The following is an 18,441-nucleotide window of genomic DNA, read 5'->3' as shown; positions in this document are numbered from 1 at the left end:
TTTTTCGTCCTTTCTTCCCTCTCTCTGACCTTCCCACTGTTGCATTCTTTCCACCCTTCTCTTTGCTTTCTCCTCTCTCCCCGGTTCTTCCGTTGTTGTTCTTTCAGGCAGGGAGCCATATTAGCAAAAGGCCCTAGGTTTTGTGGCGCATGGAAGGTGGCCAGAATTCTATCCCACGCTGCCACGGGGAGGACGACGCAGCCAGCCAGGTCAAGGGGCCACGAAATGCAGAAGAACAGGCGGAAATGCGATGCTGTGAAGCCGATGAGGGAAATGCCAGTTCAGAAGGGAGCCCAGTGGCCCTTTGGAGACCCTTTTACGAATTCCACTAGACTGATAGTTGGGGAGTCCCAGGTTTGCCGGAAGACGCGGCCCCCGACTGGCCCCTGAATCTAAAGCCTGATGTGGGGTTAAAACTGTTGTTTGTCTTATAAGGTATCACAAGGCCTAATTGGGTGGCCCACGGTAGCCCCAACGTGATCCAGCTGCCATCCTCACCATGACCCTGTAAGGTAGGCCAGCTTTATCGATCCCTCCCCCTGCATTGGGCAGGAGAGGCTGGGACTGGTGAATTTCGGGTTGTGGCAGGGGGGGGGGAGGGGGGATGCGGGGCCTCCAAGGCTTGGCTTGCCCTGCCTTGGAAACCCCCGCCCCCCAAATCACTCCTCTCTCCCCACTCCCCCCTTGCAGCAAGCACCCAACCCCAGTGGAAGGCCGGGCGCAGGTGGCGCCCTCCAGGGTCCTAGGAAATGTTAGCCCAGTGATGATGATGATGGTGCCGATTAGGGATCGCCCCTCTCCTTTCTGCAGCGGAGCCCTTGCCCAGTGGCTGGCCCCGATCCCGGCTCCCAGAGGCGGCCCTTTCTTCTCCCGGAGCCCCCAGGAGTCCTGGTCCGGTCGGGAAGGGGTTAAGCCTGCCCCCCTTTCTTCTCTCTCTCCCCCCCCCCCCGTTCTTTTGCCACGCTCTCCTTCCCTCCCCCCTCCCCCCGCTGCTCTTAATTGCAGCTTTCCGGTTGCCGTGGCAACGGTGATCGAGGGAGCGAGACAGTCGCAGGGGGAGAGGAATGAAAAATAGAACGCGGAGAGGAGGGGATCAAAGGATGACGAACTCCAGATGCACCTGCCGGGGGGCGGGGGAGGGAGCGGGCGGGGACTACAGCTCCCAGGCGCCTTTGCGCGCCCATGTGCTCCGCCGCTCCCCCCAGCAGAACCCCGGGGATCAAAGGGGGAAGAAAACAACCAGAAATAACAGCCTGCTTATTTTTTTTTTAAAGAAGTTAAGAAGATTAGACATCGCAGCCCCCCTTTTCTCTCCCCAGTCGCAAAGGGCTCTGGGAAATGTAGTTCCGGCCTCGCTCTCTGCGGGCATCAATATGGCGACGGGCTTTGCGTGCAATGCTGCGGCTGCGGTTTGCGGCTCCCACGCAGGGAAAGGTTAGTGTTAAGCAATCCCCCCGCCCCGGCACACGCACTCGGAGCAGTGCCCGGATGCGGCTCTAGGGGGCGCTGTACTGTGGGGGGAGGGCTAGTCGGCCCGCTCCCCAACCTCCAGGCAGGGCCGGGAGACCGCCTGGAATTGCAACTGGTCTCCCGGCGACAGAGACCAGTTTCGATGCAGGAAAATGGCCGCGTTGGAGGGTGGACTCTCGAGCACTGTACCCCACTCAGGTCCCCACACCCCTCTCGTCCCCAAATCTCCCGGAATTTCACACTCTGGAGCAGCAGAACAAAGGCTGGGTTCAGGGGCACCTTTGAGACCAACAAACTTTTATTCAAGCTTTTATTTATTTAGGAATTTATATACCGCACTAATATGGGGAATGGGGGACAATGTAGAGGGGGGGGGCTATAAAGCAAGCACAGAGTGAGGTCAGGGTTGCCAGCTCCAGGTTAGGAAACTCCTGGAGAATTGGGTGTGGGGCCTGGGAAGGGCAAGGCCCTCAATGGGGTACGGTCCGCTGGAGCCCACCCTAAAAAGATGTCATTTGCTCCAGGGGAACTGACCTCTGTTGCCTGGAGAGGAGCTGGTATTCCCCAGGTCCTGCCTGGAGGATGGCATCCCTCCCTGAGACCCACTGGGGCTGACGCCCCTCTCCTTCCCGGCTTCTCAGCGCTGTGCTGTGTTTGGGGTGGTTGCGAGAGCAACCCTGAAATGTAGCAGTGGCTTTTCCCCTCCCGGATGCTTGCTTGGATCCAGCCCCTGAACAGCGGTAGGATCCTGCACACAGGCCACGACCCTCCCTACTGGCTAAGTAGCCGCCAGGACCCACACATCTGGGGCTGGGGGGTGCGTCAAGATCGCGGCCTACAGCTCCAGGGTAGGCTCGGCGCTGGGATTTCTCTCTTCATTTTTGTGGGGAAATGAAAAGGATTAGGAGCAGTGTGGAGGCCGCAAAGAGGCCAAAGTCCAAAGGATTTTCCCGTTCTGTTGCCTGAGTTTGCTCCTTCTCTCCCGCAGACCCTGGAGGCCCAGCCTCGGGATCCATCGAGGTTGAACAGAAGTTCCTCTTTCAGCCAGGCATCGAGGAGACGCTGGTGGCCCTGGGGGCGACCCTCGCCGGAAACGTCTCCTTCCAGGACCACTACTTTGACACGCCCAACTGGCACCTTACCCTGGCTGACCACTGGCTCCGGGAGCGCGAGGGGGCTGGCTGGGAGCTGAAATGTCCCCCGCGGCCACCGGAGAAGGCCGGCATTTCGAGCCCAGTCACAGAAAGGTGGAACCGTCAGGGTCATACGCAGGAAGCCGCCGGATCTTGTCCTTTGCAGCCGCTAGGCGAAACGGGCAGGCCAGACCCTGCCACGCAATACCAGGAAGTGACGTGCCCCCGGGATATCGTGGCCCGGGTCTGTGGTCTCTTGGGCGTGGACTCGGCCGTGAGCTGGGGTGACAACGTGGCCCAAGCGGTGGAGGCACTTGGCCTGGAGAAGTTTGCCAGTTTCGTGACCCGCCGGCGCAAATACCGCCTGAGAGGTCTGAGCGTGGATCTCGACGAGGCGGATTTTGGCTACGCCGTGGGGGAGGTGGAGGCCGTGGTCGGGCGGCAGGAGGACGTGCCACGGGCCCTAGAGAAGATCCAGGAGCTGGGCAGGCAGCTGGGTGAGCCACATCGAGGAGGGCCCCGTGGGCGTGGCTGTCTGGATCAGCCACGGAGGGGCGTCCCCTGCACCGTGGCTACTAACCAAACCCTTCTTGAGGTTTTGAAGAGGGATCGTGAAGAGTTTGTTTGAAATTTTAGTGACCCAAATTTGTCCTGCGTTCATCAGTTCAGGATTTGCAGGATTCAAAATTCATTTTCTTTTCTCTCTCTCTCTCTCTCCCACCAGGCTTCAACGAGAAAACCCAGATCCCGGGAAAGATATCCGTTTATCTGCACAAATTCAGGCCCGCGCACTATGAGAGGCTCATGCAAGCTGGGAGGGTGCGGAGAGTGCAGGATGCAGGAACCCCTCAAGGGGAGAGGGATTAAGTGCAGAGCCGGGGGTGTGTGTGTGTGGTAGGACAGTCCCATTCTTAGACACGAGACCCCTGCCTCTCTCTCACGGCTCCTTCTGCTCTAACATCACCCGCGGAAGAAAGGAAAGGTTATTTCACCCGAATAAAACAGAGATGCCCCGGATGTGTCCTGTTTGGCTGGCCCCGAGGTGACATCACAGCAGGTCAGCCAATGGCTGGAGGTTTGGGGGTGGGTGGGAAGCAAGCCGGACGGTGACCTGTTGGGGGGTCATTTAGATTTTTTAAAAAGCGGTCCAGAGAAAAAGAACACAGGAAAAATTTATTCACACTTAAAACTCAAGGTCATTCCGTAAGAGTGACAGGAGGCAAATGTAAGAAGCTGGGGGGGGGGGGGAACACCACAATGAAAGGAACGGTAGTTTTTCTTCACACAGCGCATCGTAAATCTGCAGAACTCCTGACCACAGGATCTTGTAACAGCAGTCACTTGCCTTTCCCTGCTCTGCCTCTTTTCTTTGGGGACCCGTGGACTCGAGAATGACACGGAGACTGTGAGAGGAGGCACCTGAAAGCAGACACTGAGGCTAACCAGCCAGGGAAGGGCACGGCCACCCCCCATGCTTCGGACCCCTTCCCTGTAATCCCTGCTTGGCCACCGGAATATCGGTCTGACTCCACTGAGGAGGGCACGGGCCACTGGGAGGCCGCTGCATCCTGCAGGAAACAATTAGCCCCGTCCGTTTCCGTGTAGCAGGGGAGGAGAAAGGTGGATTTGGGCAACGGAGAGGAACAGGCAGTGTGTTTATTTTACTGGAGGATTTTGATTTTTTTTCCCCCTTCCCACTCACTCTTTATCTTCATCGATTTCCACTTAGTCCCGCTCAGTTGTTGTGGAATCTCCTCGTCTAGCTGATCAATTGAATTGATTTCCCAGCCGCTGAGAGGCGGTGTTGGGGATTCCCCTTTCGGTTTCCTCCTTACTGTGTCCTGCCTTGACTCGGTGTCCCTTTCGTTTCGAGGCTCTCTCCTGCAGGCTCTTTACGCCCCCACCCACCACCCCTGTCTGCCTCTAGGGCAGTGAACTAGGTCTCCCCCCCCCACCCCCAACCAGCAGCCAAGGGGCTACCCCTAACTACTTAAATAGAGTCTAGACTCCCAGGTGGAACCAAGGTGCCACCTGGTGGTCAGCTGTAGGAATGGCAAGGACTTTGTTTTGGGGGGGGGGGCGGCTTTGGTGGGAAACATACAGCAGAGGTGCATCTCCCAGCTTGCCCACCGGTCACTGCCACGCAGCCTCTGGGAATGAATTAATCTCCTCAACCTGCTGGACCGGTCTCCCGGAAGGTAGGGTGTAGGAGAGACGCAGCCGCATCCGGAGCGGGACCTGGGGATCGGAAAGGTAGAGGTGCAACGTTAGTCATTCCTGCCGCAGTTGGAATTCACAGAGGAAGTGGAATCACGGCAGCGCAAAATGCTGATGTCACCAGTCAAGCGGCCAATCGGAAGCCCCCGTTGCCACGTCACAGAGACACCAGGAAGGCCATTCCTTTGCTGCTGGTAGGAATTGCCAATTCCAGGGGTAGGGCCCCTGCCCGTGATCCTTACCTTCCTGGGGTTCAGGATGCGAATCACCTGAGTGATGGGGGGGCCACCCTGGCCGAGAACAGTGGACCCGCTGGGGGCCAGGAGTTCCACCTGAAAGGACTGTTGGGAAGGGGGAAAGATGAGCATGTTCAAGCTTTCCACCCTTCCTTATGAATTCAGATTTGTGTTAAAAGCACAGCATCCGCCCCACCTCACCTTGGGGACGGCCACTTGCAGAGAAAATGCGGCGACGTCCTCGGGGCCCCTGTTGGAGACCGTGGCCGTGATCAGCAGTAGCGTGGGTTCCAGCGGGGGGCGCTCCATCGAGAATTCGACCAGCAGCTCATCTTGGTCGTAGACCACCAGGCGGGAGAGAGCACAGGCTGCTGGAACAGGGAAGTCGTGGGCAATTCAACCCGCTTTGTCCTGTTCTCCTTCTCCCCTTCCTTTCATCAGATCTCAGAAGAGAAGCAGGGTCGGCCCTGGCTGGCACTGGGGAGGGCAACCTCCAGGGAATATCAGGGTTACGATGGGGGGCAGGCAATGGCAGACCACCTCCAACCGTCCTTTGCCTGGCAGCCAGACAGTCTTAGGTCCCCCTGGCTTTAGTACATACGTGGATGTAGTAAAGTCACAGAATGCATCTGAGCATGTACAGAGGGCCCTTGAGGAAACCAACTTCGGCATCAGGCTTCCTTACTGGGGAGGAGTGGGTGACAAGGGTGTGGCCACGGTCTGTTTGGAGTGCAAGCAAGGGAAGGAGACCCTCAGCATTTGCTTGACCTACTGACCCCGTTCTCCGGTGCTGCCCTACCTGGGGGTTTTAGATCCCTGAGCAAGTCCAGGACGGATCCTGTCGCCACCGGAGTGTCCGTAAGAGGCTGCAAGGGAGACGGTTCAGCAGGTTCCCCAAGGAGATCCAAGAGATCCGAGACCTGGAGGGAAAGAGACGGAGCCAAAGAGGCAACAAGGTGAGGGTCCCTGTCCAGGGGCTGCAAGCAGAGCTAAGCGCTGGCAGGTTCCGGAGACTAAAAACGGAACGAGGAGGGGCAGCAGCACAAGGCTCTGCATCCCCCCTCCCTGCGTCAGACCCACTGGCTGTTTCGGCTCTTGTTTGGGGACAGCCGAAACTGCTCTGGCCTGATTCCCAGCGTGGGGACCAGTTTGGTACCAGAAAGTGGCCCATAGGAGAAGGTGGGATCTGATTCATGCGGAGGAGATGGAGACAGGTTGGGGAAATTTGACCGGAGGAAATTCAGGATCTCAAAAGCAGCCTTGGGAGGGTGTTAACGGAATGATGCTCGCTCCAAAACCCAACCCTTTGGAAATGCTGCCCTCACCTGGCTAGATTCTGGTGGCTTGGAACGGCCCGACGGCTCCACCTCTGGGATATCCGTGGCAATGCTCATCTCTCTCCCGGGCTGTTCTCTTTCGCTTCCCTCCTCGCTGTCGCCACCTTTATCCAGAAGGGGCATCTTCTCCAACACGGATGCCCTAAGAGAGTCAGGTGAGATGGCTGAGAGCAGGTCGAGAGCCTGGGCAGATGCATTCCTCCCATCCCATCGTCTTCCTCCCCTGCCCCTCATCCAGGGTCGCAGAGTTCCTACGCAGGACCCTACACAGAACCCTACCAGATCTGTGTGAATTCCAGGCGTTAATCACTGTTCACACTTATTAGTTGCTAGTTGCAGGATTTCTACCTCGCTTCTCCTTCGCGTGCAGTGACAAATAATCAAGCCAATTTAAACACCGAGACGACAGAACTTGGGACCTTGCCCTGAGAGTCCCCAATGTTTGTGCGAAGAATAAAGCAAGTTCTCATTCCTTGTGGGATTGTCACAGTGTGCTTAAGAAGGACTGGCAATTGTAAGCCGCAACACTCTTCAGGTAGTAAAAGAAGGGGACCTGGACTGAGAGGAGGGGTCTGCAGGGGCCGGGCCGGTGGGTGGGCAAGGGGACAGAAACCACTGCAGATCTCTAACATCCCCCTCTGTAAGCAGGTCAGGTTGGCTCAGCCCTTCCGGTTTCCGATAATTCACAAGTTTCCATTTACAGCGTTCATCTCCATAATGATGAATTCCGGAATCGATTTGGATTAACACACGCCCCGATGCTGCCTTACGCTGAGTCAGTCTTTTGGTCCACCAAGGTCGATGCTGTCTGGCAGTGACTCTGCAGGGTCACAGACAGAAGTCTCTCACATCCCCTACTGCCTCGTCCCTTGAACTGGAGATGCCGGGGATTGAACCTGGGACCTTCTGTGTGCCAGACCAATGCTCCACCACCCCTCCTCTCAGCAGCTGTTTTTCAACAGAAGTGGAAACTGACAAGGGGCCGAACTCTGTCTCTCATCTGTGCTGACACGCAGCATTGGCACAACTTCCATAAGGTCCTTGTTCTCATATTCGGGTTCCCTGACTGAGCCTGGGGACCCTGGACCTTCCTCACTGTCACCCTTGACTCATCCTCATGCCCCACCCACCCAGGGACCTCACCTCAGATGGTCGTATTTCCGGAAAAGGGCGTTATATTCCACCGCCCGTTGCTGCAATTCGATGTCGTGGCAGCTGCAGTAGATCGAGACCAGCCTGCGAATCCGGCTGGGGAGGGGAGGGAAATAAAATTTGAAAGGGAGAGGAAGGGAAGGTGATTGTGAGCCCCTTTGGGTAGCAAAAGCAGGGTACAAAACAACCAGGGTACAAAACAGCTCTCTTTTTTGCTTTGGCAGAGCGGGGATCCAAACCTGGTTCTCCCAGGCCCTATTTTGACGTTCTAACCCGTACACCGCACTAGTTTTCCAAATGCACGGAGGCCATTGTGGGCACAGAGCCACCAGGCTGGCTGTTGTTCCAGGGGACATCCAGGAGGAGATCTGGGCTTTAGGAAGGTTGCCCCTGGCGACTCACTTGATGCTGTTGCCTTGGAGATGGGTCCCGAGTTTCATCAGAGCGGTGAGCGCATAGGCCCTGGTGGCCGGCAGGGAGAGGTGTGACTGGAGCACCCGTTCCAAGAGAGACAACATTTCTTCTGGGTCTACCTGCATGGGCCAAATGGGAGAAAGCTCTCAGCTGGAGAGGAGCAGAGACAGCAGGAAGAAAGCTCCCCATTCTCCCTTTTATCCAGACCCTGAATCCCCAACCCCTCACCTGCTTAGGCGCTACCTCCTCACAGCTCCCGGCCAGTAGGAGGTGGCCATACTCCCCAATGCACCACGTGGCCACCTGAACCAAGGGTTGCTGGTGGGGGAAAAAGATGGAGGACAGAAGATACATTATGCTTTCTTCTAGGTAGATTACAGATGAACTCCGCTCCTGTATCTCCCCTTCCCTCTGGACAAGTTGTACTGTCTGTGCACCCACCCCTTCCAGCACGTGCAAAATAACGCAGCAATTTGGAAACCACGAGGCTTGGCGATTCCTTTGCATTCCAAGACATTCAGGTGGAATGTGGGTTTTCCCAGGGCTGAGTGCGCCACATCAGGGGTCCCCAGCCTTTTGGAATTCTGACACAGGGTGGTTGGTTGAACCGCAAAATGGCGGCAGCAGGGGGTGGAGCTAACTTTCTAAAACCGTTTGGTGGACACCACATTGGAGATTCCTGGGCTACAAAGTAACCTTCCAAAACAAAGTAAAAAACAAAGTAACCTTCCAGCTTTGCTAGACGCCAGTCCCGGAGAAAAGCATGATTTATTTCTGTGTCTTTCACGGCTATTCACGCACCGAAGTTATTTGTGTTCCGCGTCAGAGCCACAAAGTTCTCGTGAAGGTGCAAGTGGATGCAAGCGAGCAATAGCAACAACAGGAGCGACCGACACCAAGAGTGGCATCAATTACGCAAGAAGGACTGCAGTCTGGCCGTGGCCAAAAATAGCAGGATGTGTCTGCATAAAATTGATTTACGAGCAATAAAAACCCAAGAAATTGGATGACTGAGAAAGCCAGACACCCACACGTAAAAATGAATTGCAGCAAACCCAAGAGAATAAACACGTTTTTTACGTGGCATTTAAAACTTAACGGAAAAGGCACCAGAGGTCTAGTGGTGGGGAGTTCCACGAGCAAGGGGCCACGACAGAAAGAGCCCTGATCCTCGTGGCCACCCAGTCTGAGAGGGGCAGTTTGGTGTCGTGGTTAGGAGTGCGGACTTCTAATCTGGCATGCCGGGTTCAATTCTGCAGTCCCCCACGTGCAGCCAGCTGGGTGACCTTGGGCTCGCCACGGCACTGATAAAGCTGTTCTGACCAAGCAGTGATATCAGGGCTCTCTCAGCCTCACCCACCTCACAGGGTGTCTGTTGTGGGGAGAGGAAAGGGAAGGCGACTGTAAGCCGCTTTGAGCCGCTTCCCTTAATTCTTTTGCTGTTTCTAAATCATCCTCTAACCTTTGATCCGGTGGACCTTAACAAACTCCCAGGATTAAGCTTCCGTTTGGGTCCACAATTACCGCCCACAGAGTTCCCGTGAACCAATTTCCCTTACTTTCTCAACTTTACTGGATTGCATACCCTCTCTTCCTCTCCTCCTCTGCCTCCCTCCTCTACGTAATTTATAATATGATTTACCTGCGAGATATCCTGAGCCAGTGCTTCGTATAGCTGCTGCACAGCATAACTGTGGAGCTCTTTCGCACCTCCAATGAGGTAGGTGAGGTTGGGGACAGAATCGTCCCGCACGTAAGAGGCAGCCTGCAATGGGAAAGGAGAGGGACAGAGGAAATTCAAGTTTGCTGCCTTTCAGGGATGTTTTCTGTGATCCCTCCTTCTTTCTCCCCAAACTGGTCTCCTCGACTGACTAGACCAGAGGTAGTCAAACTGCGGCCCTCCAGATGTCCATGGACTACAATTCCCAGGAGCCCCTGCCAGCGAATGCTGGCAGGGGCTTCTGGGAATTGTAGTCCATGGACATCTGGAGGGCCGCAGTTTGACTACCCCTGGACTAGACAACCAGTGAGGAGTGTGTGGCACAAATGCATTCCAAGCTAGGCCTCTAAAATCATTTTTTCAGCACACCTAGCTGGCTGTCTCAGGAAATGTAGATGGTGAGGGAAAAGACATCACATCATTGGAAGAAAGCAGAGAGACAGTAAAAGCTGGACAGTCTTGTTGGGTAACAGACTAGAATTTGGTTTCTTGAAAAAATTGGTTGTAAATTATGATTTCCTATTGAATTTAAAACTGGGAAATTTCCCTGAGTGTTTCTAGTGAGCCTAAATTTTTCTTCAGACTTCGAGAAGCTGCTTTTTCTTCTCTGAGATATTGATCCGTCTGTGCCTTCTAGGGTATCCCTCTTTGCTTCATAAGCCAAGAAATTGCAGGTCAGAACGGCACCTGGAGAGGCCCATGCTTTTTATTTTATTCTTTTGGGTTAGATTATTTTTAAGTTTTAAGTTCGATGTTGATGTATCAGATTGTAATGGCCTTTGGCCATACACAATAAACTTCATCACATTGTCATCGTGCTTTCCTGATGTTAAGTTTCTAGTCCGTAAGCTCTTCGTTTTTTTCAAAAATGCCTGAGGGGCATCTATCAAGGGATCAGGAAGAGAGAAAGGTTTGTCCGTGAGCGCTCCAACCCTTCCTTATGAATCCTTGCACCTCTTTTGCCGTCTTCCTCCACCTTACCGTGGTCAGCACCTGGAGGACGGTGTCTATGTGCCATCGCTTGTTGGGTGAAAACCTGAAGGGGGGAAACGCAGACCGGCTCAGATGCGTCCAGCTCCACGCAAACAATGGTCCGTCACCCCCAGACCTCCCCACAAACACCTGTTGGAATTGGCCACTCACTTCTCGGCCGCCAGGAATATTCCAGAAGCACAGTCTGATTTGAGGTCCGGGGCGCAGGTACCGAGGAAATCCAGGAGCTCCTTGATGGTGGCCCTCACATTGCTGCTGTTCACGAGGGCGAGGCTGAGTTTCAGGGCTCTCCTGAGGAGAAGAGACGGATGCGTTATTCTCCTCGGAAATTCACTCAAGTGTCTCCTTTCCCTCTTTCCCCATCTCACCTCTTCACGGTTGGGTCGGGGTCCGTCAGGCACGCCAAGACGGTGGACCGGTGCCTCTGGACGGCAGAACTCTCCGCTTGCAACAGTTTCTGGAGTGAGGCTAGAGCCACGTACCTAAGGGTGGTGGGCCGCAAACGCACGGGATTTTGAGGGAACTGAGCAAAGATGCAGAGTTGGGCTTTCAAAATGAGATGGCCCACGATGCCTGCCTACCCAGTTTTATCCTGTGGCAGGTAGCTCAGTGTGGCAAAGGTGATTCCCTCAACCCGCATTTTTATGCTCACAACAATCCTGCGAGGTGGGTGGGCTGAAAGATGGGGATTGGGCCGAGTGGGTCTGAATTTGAACCTGGGTCTCTCCCAGTCAAAGTTGGGCTTTCCAGCTGCTGTGGGGGAGTCTGTAAGGACTTATCAGACGCTTAACTTCCTTCCCTGAAGATGTCTCCTCTTTGTTTGTTTTTTCGGGAAGGAGAGGAGGGGATGGGAAGTCTCTTGGGCATGGATGGCTTGCAGGGCAGCTGCCAAATTCTTCCCACTCTCTTCTGAGGGGACTTGTGGACCGATTAACTTCAGTTATACCCCACCTTTCTCCCTCATCAGAGTTTACATCATTTCCCTCGTGCCAAAAAAGACAGATCAAAGAACACTGGGGGGAAATTACCCAAAAACGTTTTTAAATATATCATTCCCCTCGCTTCCCTTTGGTCTGCACAACAACCCTGTGAGGAAGGTTAGGCCAAGAGTGTGCGACTGGGCCAAAGTAACCCAGTGAGTTCCTGGGTTCGAATCTCTACCCTGCCACAGATTTTCCACCCCGCTGCATCCCATAGGCTCCATATCAGGAAGCAAATGCATTCTTCAGTCTCCTCAGGAACCAAGTTTCTGAAAAATTTCAAATTCCCGCAAGATAACTGCAAATTAGCCGCTCCGTTTCTTTTTACCTGATATTCCGATCCTTGTTAACAAGAAATCGCCCGAGGATATTAATTGCCAGAACCTGGGTGTGGAAAAGAGAAAAGCCCTAAAAATGTGACTGTATTTAGGAATGAAAGAGTATGAAGGGACAGCAGCAGACTGAGCCAAGAGCCAACTGGTATTAGCCTCCAAAACTACCTGATTCTTGATTCTACCTCAACCTGTCTAAAGTGGGAGCCCTTTCACCAACCTGAGTAAATCTGGGTTCATTCTATTCATTCAGGATCTAGAAGTGGGCACTGCCACCACTACATCTGGCAGTAGAGAAAACCTTTGATTTGCACCTGTGGGACCCTCAAGACGGCAAAGAAGCCACCCACACGCAGGTGGAGCTCAGACAAGAGTCAGGCTGTTTGCCTCATGCCGTGGGGCTATACCCGGAGTCCGCTGGCGGAGTGCACACCCATGATGGTCAGGACCGTCTCGTACAAGATGGCATTGCCCACATTCCGTGTCGTCTCCGTGTTGGTGGCCACCTGAGGGAAGGCACAGAAGATGCGGCGTCAAGGCCTTGGCATTGGGAGGTCCCCTCCTCCTCCTCCAAATCGTCACCTTCCAAACCCTCTTCTACTTCATTAAGAACATCAGAACAGCTGATCTTCACTGTGTGAATGAAGGTAAGCCTAGGCAGCCATTTTGTGTCTGGCTTTGCCTCTTGTGGCAGCCATTTTGTGTTTGGCTCCGCCTCCTGCAGCAGCCATTTTTTGTCTGGCTCCACCTCCTACAGTAGCCATTTTGTGGATGTGCCTGTCACTGGGTCAGAATTCCAAACCTGCCCCTTGCTCTAGGCCAAACTGTTTCTCTCTTGCCTTCCCCTGCTCCAGATCTAGGAATGCCAGTCTCCAAGTGGGACCTGGGGATCCCCTGGAATTATAGCTCATTTCCAGGCAGAAGAGTTCAGTTTGCCTGGAGAAAATGGCCACTTTGGAGGATGGACTCCATAGCATAAGACTCCACTGAGCCCCCTTCCCACCCCAAACCCAGCTCCAACGTCAGAGCTTCCCAACCCAGAGCTGGCAACCTGATCCAAATCCGAAATCCAACTTTCACCTGGGCCAAGGCATCATTCATGGCATCGCTAATCTCTTCGTTTTCACGTCCCAGAATCCTTAGCAGCCTCAGGGTCTGGACCTGAAAGGGAGGGTGATAAATTAGGGGATTCTAGGGACCCCCACACCTCTTGAACGGTGGGAGGGAGACGGGAGAAGCCGGGCGTTTGCAAGGAGGGAAAGCGGGAGGATTACCTGAAGAAAGGGGTCGCTGATGCCGGAGATGCTGTGGTCCGGAGAGTAGCCGGCCACCACGAGGTTATGAAGGATCCCGATCAACTGGGGCACACGCTGTGGGAAAACAGTGATGGGGCTGGTAGGTCCGTGTGGGGAGATTCCCATCTTGCTACATCCCACCTGCCTCAGCTACTGGCGAACCGTCAGGGACTAACTAGTAGACCATGACCACACAGCCCGGAAAACCCACAAAGGCCAGAATTACGCGTCACCAACTAGCTGGTCCTTCTCTAGCTGGGGATGCCAGGGATTGAACCTGGGACCTTCTGCATGCTCTACACCAGGGGTAGTCAAACTGCGGCCCTCCAGATGTCCATGGACTACAATTCCCAGGAGCCCCCTGCCAGCATTCGCTCACGGGAATTGTAGTCCATGGACATCTGGAGGGCCACGGTTTGACGACCCCTGCTCTACACTGATCCACAGCCCCTCTGGAGGGCAGCCGTGTGACCTTAGGTAGGATGCAGAAAGGAGCACACAGGAAACTACAGACTTGTTAGGGTGTACCTTTCTGGCAGCTTTGCGAAAGGTGGCAGGAAGGCTTGGAAGGCCTTCCGGGGTGGGCTAAGCTAAGCCCCTCTCCCGACAGGCCACGATGCTAAGGGGGTTAACAGCCAGGGAAGCTGGGAGGAGGTCAAGTTGATGCCCACCTTGCGGAAGCATTCCAAGGCCTGTGGGTTTTGTTCACACACCTCTGCGATCAACATGACGGCTCCATGCAGAATTCCTGGCAAGAGACAGGAGAGGGATTCTGAATCTCTTGGCACAGCAAGACGACGATGTTTCAGGTCCCTCACTGCACCCCTCCCCCTCATTCCCCAAAATTAGATTCAAGCGGGTAGCCGTGTTGGTCTGAAGCAGCAGGACAAATTTTGAGGTTGGCCTTTAAGACCAACCTGGTTTTATTAAAGGTTTCGTTCTCACGAGCACTTCTTCAGATACAATCTCCACAAGAATCTGAAGTGTCTGAGGAAGAGTGCGTGCCCACGAAAGCTCACACCTTGAACAAAACCAGGTTGGTCTTCAAAGTGCCAATAGATTCGAAATTTGTTCCCTCGTTCCCAAGGAAGCCTCGCTGGGTGTGCCCCACTGCTGCCCCCCACTGCAAGCTGGCCCTTTCCGAACAGCCCATTGAATCCATCTCTGTCTCGGGCCTCTTTGTCCATCTCGCCCCTTTGCCGTTGACGGTCACGCCAAGCACATGCCTGATATTCATGTATGCATGCTCGCCCCTGGGCAACCTGTGCATGTGAAAGCGTCCACGCAGGTGGACCGCCTACAAGAGAATGTCTCCTGTTTCCTCGTGTCGTCTTCAACACGATGTCTTTCACTCGAAGGGCTTGGACGTTCAGGCGTGAGTCACCGTTAAGTAATGTACCCCGTGACAGGTCACAAGGGGAGTTTGGCAGGCGGTAGCAAAGTGAAGGGACGCTGGCTCTTACCGTGACTTCGGTCCATCAGCAGCTGCTCACCGAGGGCGACGAAACGGTCTGTGAGGTCCGGCACCTTGCGGACGATGTGTACAGCACAGACCACTGCCTGCAAAGGTTGGCAGAACAGGGAGGAGGCTTGTTTTCCCCACTGCCAAAATTCCGGGGCACATTAAGGGAGCTGGGGACAAGGTAATATGAGCGACGGTTGCTAGGGCACAGATGGCAGCAAGGATGGGGACCCCAATTTTCCCCCCACACCTGTGGGCTCCTTTGGCATTCCAGCACCCACAAAAATGCTTTCCCTTGTTGAATGCAAAGAAAGGCTTTGGTGTATATTACTAAATGCAGACGGCGGCAGGGAACGGCCGTTCTGGGTGGGAGGCAGGTGCTTTTTACATGGACGGGAGAGGAAAAGGGGCACTGCTGATAGTTCCAGGGAGTGTCCTCTTTCTCTCACCTTCCTTCGCACGGAGGGCTGCCCCACCCGGGCCAGCTGCTCCACCTCTCCGGCCAGGTCCCGGAACATGGCCGCCGACCCCAGGGAGCCCAGGGTGCTCAGAGCCAAGCACTGCACCCAAGCGCTGGGATGCAGGAGGTCGCTGAAACCAGCAGGAGGAGGATGGTGAGAGAGGGGAAGGAGGACTCCCAAGATGCCCTGCCCCAGCTCCCTTTCTCCAGCCCCCAGCCACGTGGGGGTGAAAGAGGGGCTTCAGGAGAAGGAGGGCCAGGTAGAGGTTGGGGTGGGTCCCATTCTGACCCTACTGCTCAACCGCCCTGCCCCCCACTCCCACGAGCCCCTTCCGTTCTAGCCTCTCACTTCTTGATGCTATTGGTCAGTAGAAGGTGGGTGTCTTGCTTCTCATCCAATAGGAGGGCAGCGCCGAGGTAGCCAATCCGTTTCTCGTGGAACTTCTGAGAGGCAATTAGCTTCAGGCACTCCATCTGATGTGGGGCAGGGAAAGGGAACAAAAGTGTTTTGAATGCCCATGGCGCGATCTCTAGGGTACCCTCTATGGGAAAGCCCTTTCCCAGGCAGTGGCCCCGAATTTCCAGGAATTTCCCCAAGCCACGGCGGCCCGATGCTGTTTGGAGTCAGCGGCTGGACTGTCTAGTACCTGTCCAAAATACGCCGGGTAGCCCAACATGTGGATGTAGAGCAATTTGGCTAAGTTGGAGGCCCGGCTGTCGGGTTCGTCGCCCCGAAACGCCCCTCGAATCTTGGCGCTCTCTCGCTGGACCAGCTCCCGTTCCTCGGCTTGGGTCCGTGCATTCCGGATTGTCCGGATTAGGACTGGTAATGTCAGCGGTACTTCCGGCATCCTAGAGACAGGGAGTGGGATAAAGGAGTGGGGAATGTCCAGGGACACCTGGGGACACACCTGTCCTATTCACTGTTGTTTGGGGAAGCAGGTCGAATTGGAATCAGAAGCACTTAAGGCAGAGTGGCACAATTGCTTCCCAAGCCCGGGAATCGAGGCTGAAACATGAGTGCCTTTGGGAATGTCCAGAGTGCTGATGCCTTTCCATTTCAGTTTCTGACTTCCAGTAAGAAGATGAGCTGTTTTTTGTACCCCACTTTTCACTGACCGAAGGAGTCTCGAAGCGGCTTACAATCGCCATCCCTTCCTCTCCCCACAATAGACACCCTGGGAGGTAGGTGAGGCTGAGAGAGCTCTGACAGAACTGCTCTGTGAGAACAGCTCAAATAGGACCAAGGTCACCCAGCTGGCTGCGTGTGGAAGAGGAACGGGGAACCCAGTTTTCCAGAGTCAAGGCCACTGCTCTTAACCACGATACCAAACTGGTTGTCACATAAACCCCCAACACCTCTCTGTTTATATTCTCTAGATCTCTAGACTATTTTACACAGATTAGTCTGATGGAATGGCAAGCATTTACAGAGGACGTGAGGGTTCTAGTCCACATTAGTCTTATATGTTTGGCACTGGCTGATGGTAGTTATTCATCAGTACAGTAGGGTACAAAGGCAAACTTATTAGCATATGTTGTCAGAAACCAGTGACTGGACCCCCAAACCTCAGTCAGAACCCTTCTCCCTCTTTTCTCCCTCCCTTAAACACTCCTTTAAACAGGGACCCCTAAGAATTCTGCTCTAAAATCATGTCTTTGCAAGGGCTTCTCAGCCAAACAGACTCAATTCCCACCCCCAGTTCAGTGGACAGCTTTACATTGTTCTGTTTGGAAGCAGTAAAATTATGCAAATCACCTGCAGGCAAAGATAATTTGGGGGGGGGGATTGGTCACTACACACATGGCTCACCATTGCTAACCCACAAATGCTACTCCATATTCCCATGCAAGCCCCACGTTCTTTTAGGTCTGCCTCTTCCTCGTTTGAACTCCCACCAAAATTCAATTCTTCTTCCCTTTCATTTCCCAAGGTCTTCCCTCCAACCATCACCTGTCCAGAAGTCCAGTTTGATCTCAGGGCTCCCGATGGTTCTGGGGCACACAGGCAGCTGGCCACCCCCCTTCTATGCCCCCCCCTGCCCGGCCAACTACTTACGTTTCCGGAAAACCAGACTGCTTACCAGCCAGGTGAACTCACCTGAGTCCTGGAAAGTTTCTGGACCCTGGAGAGCCCTCTGCTGGGCAGATTTGGGAAAGGACTAATTCGGGTACTTTTATAAGTAGGGCCAGATGAGGATCAGCGGAAGCATATCAGAGTCCCAAAATAAACCAGTGAGGGATGTGCCAGTGAACAGATGAACTATATACAGCCCAGAGCCGTATGGAAGGGCACTATAATAATCCAAATAAATAAATAATAAATAAATAAATTGTCTACTAAAGATAAATGAAGCTTCCATGTTCAGAGGTAGCATATCTCTGAAAGCTAGGAATTGAATACAAAGGGGGCAGGGAGATCACCTTTATGCCTTGTCTGTGAACTTCCAGAACAGGATGGTGGACTTGAAGAATCTTGGTTTAGTCCAGAAATGTCATCCTCGGTGTTCTTTTGATGGACAGGAGGATTTTGGTCACCTGCTGCTCAGTGCAGTTCGTTTGATTAGCCATTCCCCTTTCTCCTAGCAGTTGTGAACAGAGCTGAAATTCAGGAGGTTCTCTCCCACCCTCATTCCTTCTTTGCCACCACGGGGAGAAGCTTTCCCTGTTGAACCTCCGTCGCTTGCAAGGACCTTGTGAGGAAAACACAAGCCTCCCCCACTTCCGAGGCCAGCTTTTGCCGTTATCCTTGACGTGGCATTGGGGTATGATTTGTTCCTCTTTTGAAAACTGTGGCTGTGCTCACGCTTGATTTCCCACCTTGCAGAACCTTTGGTGGTTCTTTGGATTTTTTAAAAAAGTGAAATGCACACACAGGGGAAGGGATGGGGGGGAGGGTGCATACAAGAACAACAAGACAACGACCTTTATGGACACACAACACAAAGCAAATAAATAATACAAGAACCAGGGAGATGTGCTGATCCCTGTAGCCAGGAGATGAGCTGTCTCCAGTTCTTCAGGGGATGTTGGCAACCAAACCTGGACCATCAGACTGGCAGCCTTTCCCAACACTGAATTCCTGTAACTAAATACCAGAGATTGATCCTGGGTGGGGGGGGGGGGGTTCTGCATCCATCCATAGCCCCCCCCCCTCCCATTAAGAGCTGCTGGCTCCAGTCCTCCAAAGGGAACATCGAGACAAAAGCACATGCAATGGCTACACAGAGATGCCTAGAG

General features: G+C 54.0%; 2 protein-coding genes across 10 annotated transcripts; one reads left to right on the top strand and one right to left on the bottom strand.

The window, feature by feature from the left end:
* The first annotated feature begins 1,096 nt into the window (after positions 1 to 1,096).
* On the top strand, positions 1,097 to 6,869 carry THTPA (thiamine triphosphatase). Of its 2 annotated transcripts, none has more exons than XM_077313889.1 (3): positions 1,097 to 1,434; positions 2,459 to 2,974; positions 3,328 to 6,869. In XM_077313889.1, exons 1-3 carry the CDS (start codon positions 1,101 to 1,103, stop codon positions 3,468 to 3,470), a joined length of 993 nt encoding a protein of 330 aa, XP_077170004.1. In that variant the 5' UTR covers positions 1,097 to 1,100; the 3' UTR covers positions 3,471 to 6,869. The 2 variants fall into 2 exon arrangements, with proteins under 2 accessions (XP_077170004.1, XP_077170006.1); XM_077313891.1 differs by having other exon boundaries at positions 1,285 to 1,434; positions 2,459 to 3,100.
* Positions 3,758 to 17,980, bottom strand: AP1G2 (adaptor related protein complex 1 subunit gamma 2). Of its 8 annotated transcripts, XM_077313887.1 has the most exons (23): positions 17,156 to 17,249; positions 15,849 to 16,053; positions 15,551 to 15,675; positions 15,191 to 15,332; positions 14,743 to 14,839; positions 13,951 to 14,027; positions 13,259 to 13,354; positions 13,065 to 13,145; positions 12,392 to 12,490; positions 11,981 to 12,036; positions 11,041 to 11,154; positions 10,823 to 10,963; positions 10,661 to 10,715; positions 9,602 to 9,724; positions 8,188 to 8,277; positions 7,948 to 8,078; positions 7,537 to 7,641; positions 6,382 to 6,535; positions 5,856 to 5,976; positions 5,258 to 5,427; positions 5,063 to 5,161; positions 4,705 to 4,841; positions 3,758 to 4,022 (listed from the first exon to the last, which is right to left on the bottom strand). In XM_077313887.1, the coding sequence occupies exons 2-22, from the start codon at positions 16,050 to 16,052 to the stop codon at positions 4,737 to 4,739; spliced, it is 2,385 nt and encodes a 794-aa protein (XP_077170002.1). In that variant the 5' UTR covers position 16,053; positions 17,156 to 17,249; the 3' UTR covers positions 3,758 to 4,022; positions 4,705 to 4,736. The 8 variants fall into 8 exon arrangements, with proteins under 8 accessions (XP_077170002.1, XP_077170001.1, XP_077170003.1 ...); XM_077313886.1 differs by lacking the exon at positions 3,758 to 4,022 and having other exon boundaries at positions 4,677 to 4,841; XM_077313888.1 differs by lacking the exon at positions 3,758 to 4,022 and having other exon boundaries at positions 4,677 to 4,841; positions 5,258 to 5,424.
* Positions 17,981 to 18,441: the final 461 nt, after the last annotated feature.

This window comes from Paroedura picta, chromosome 16 (assembly GCF_049243985.1).
Source record: "Paroedura picta isolate Pp20150507F chromosome 16, Ppicta_v3.0, whole genome shotgun sequence".
Classification (NCBI taxonomy): Eukaryota; Metazoa; Chordata; class Lepidosauria; order Squamata; family Gekkonidae; genus Paroedura; species Paroedura picta.
This window is presented reverse-complemented; position numbering and strand designations above follow the sequence as displayed.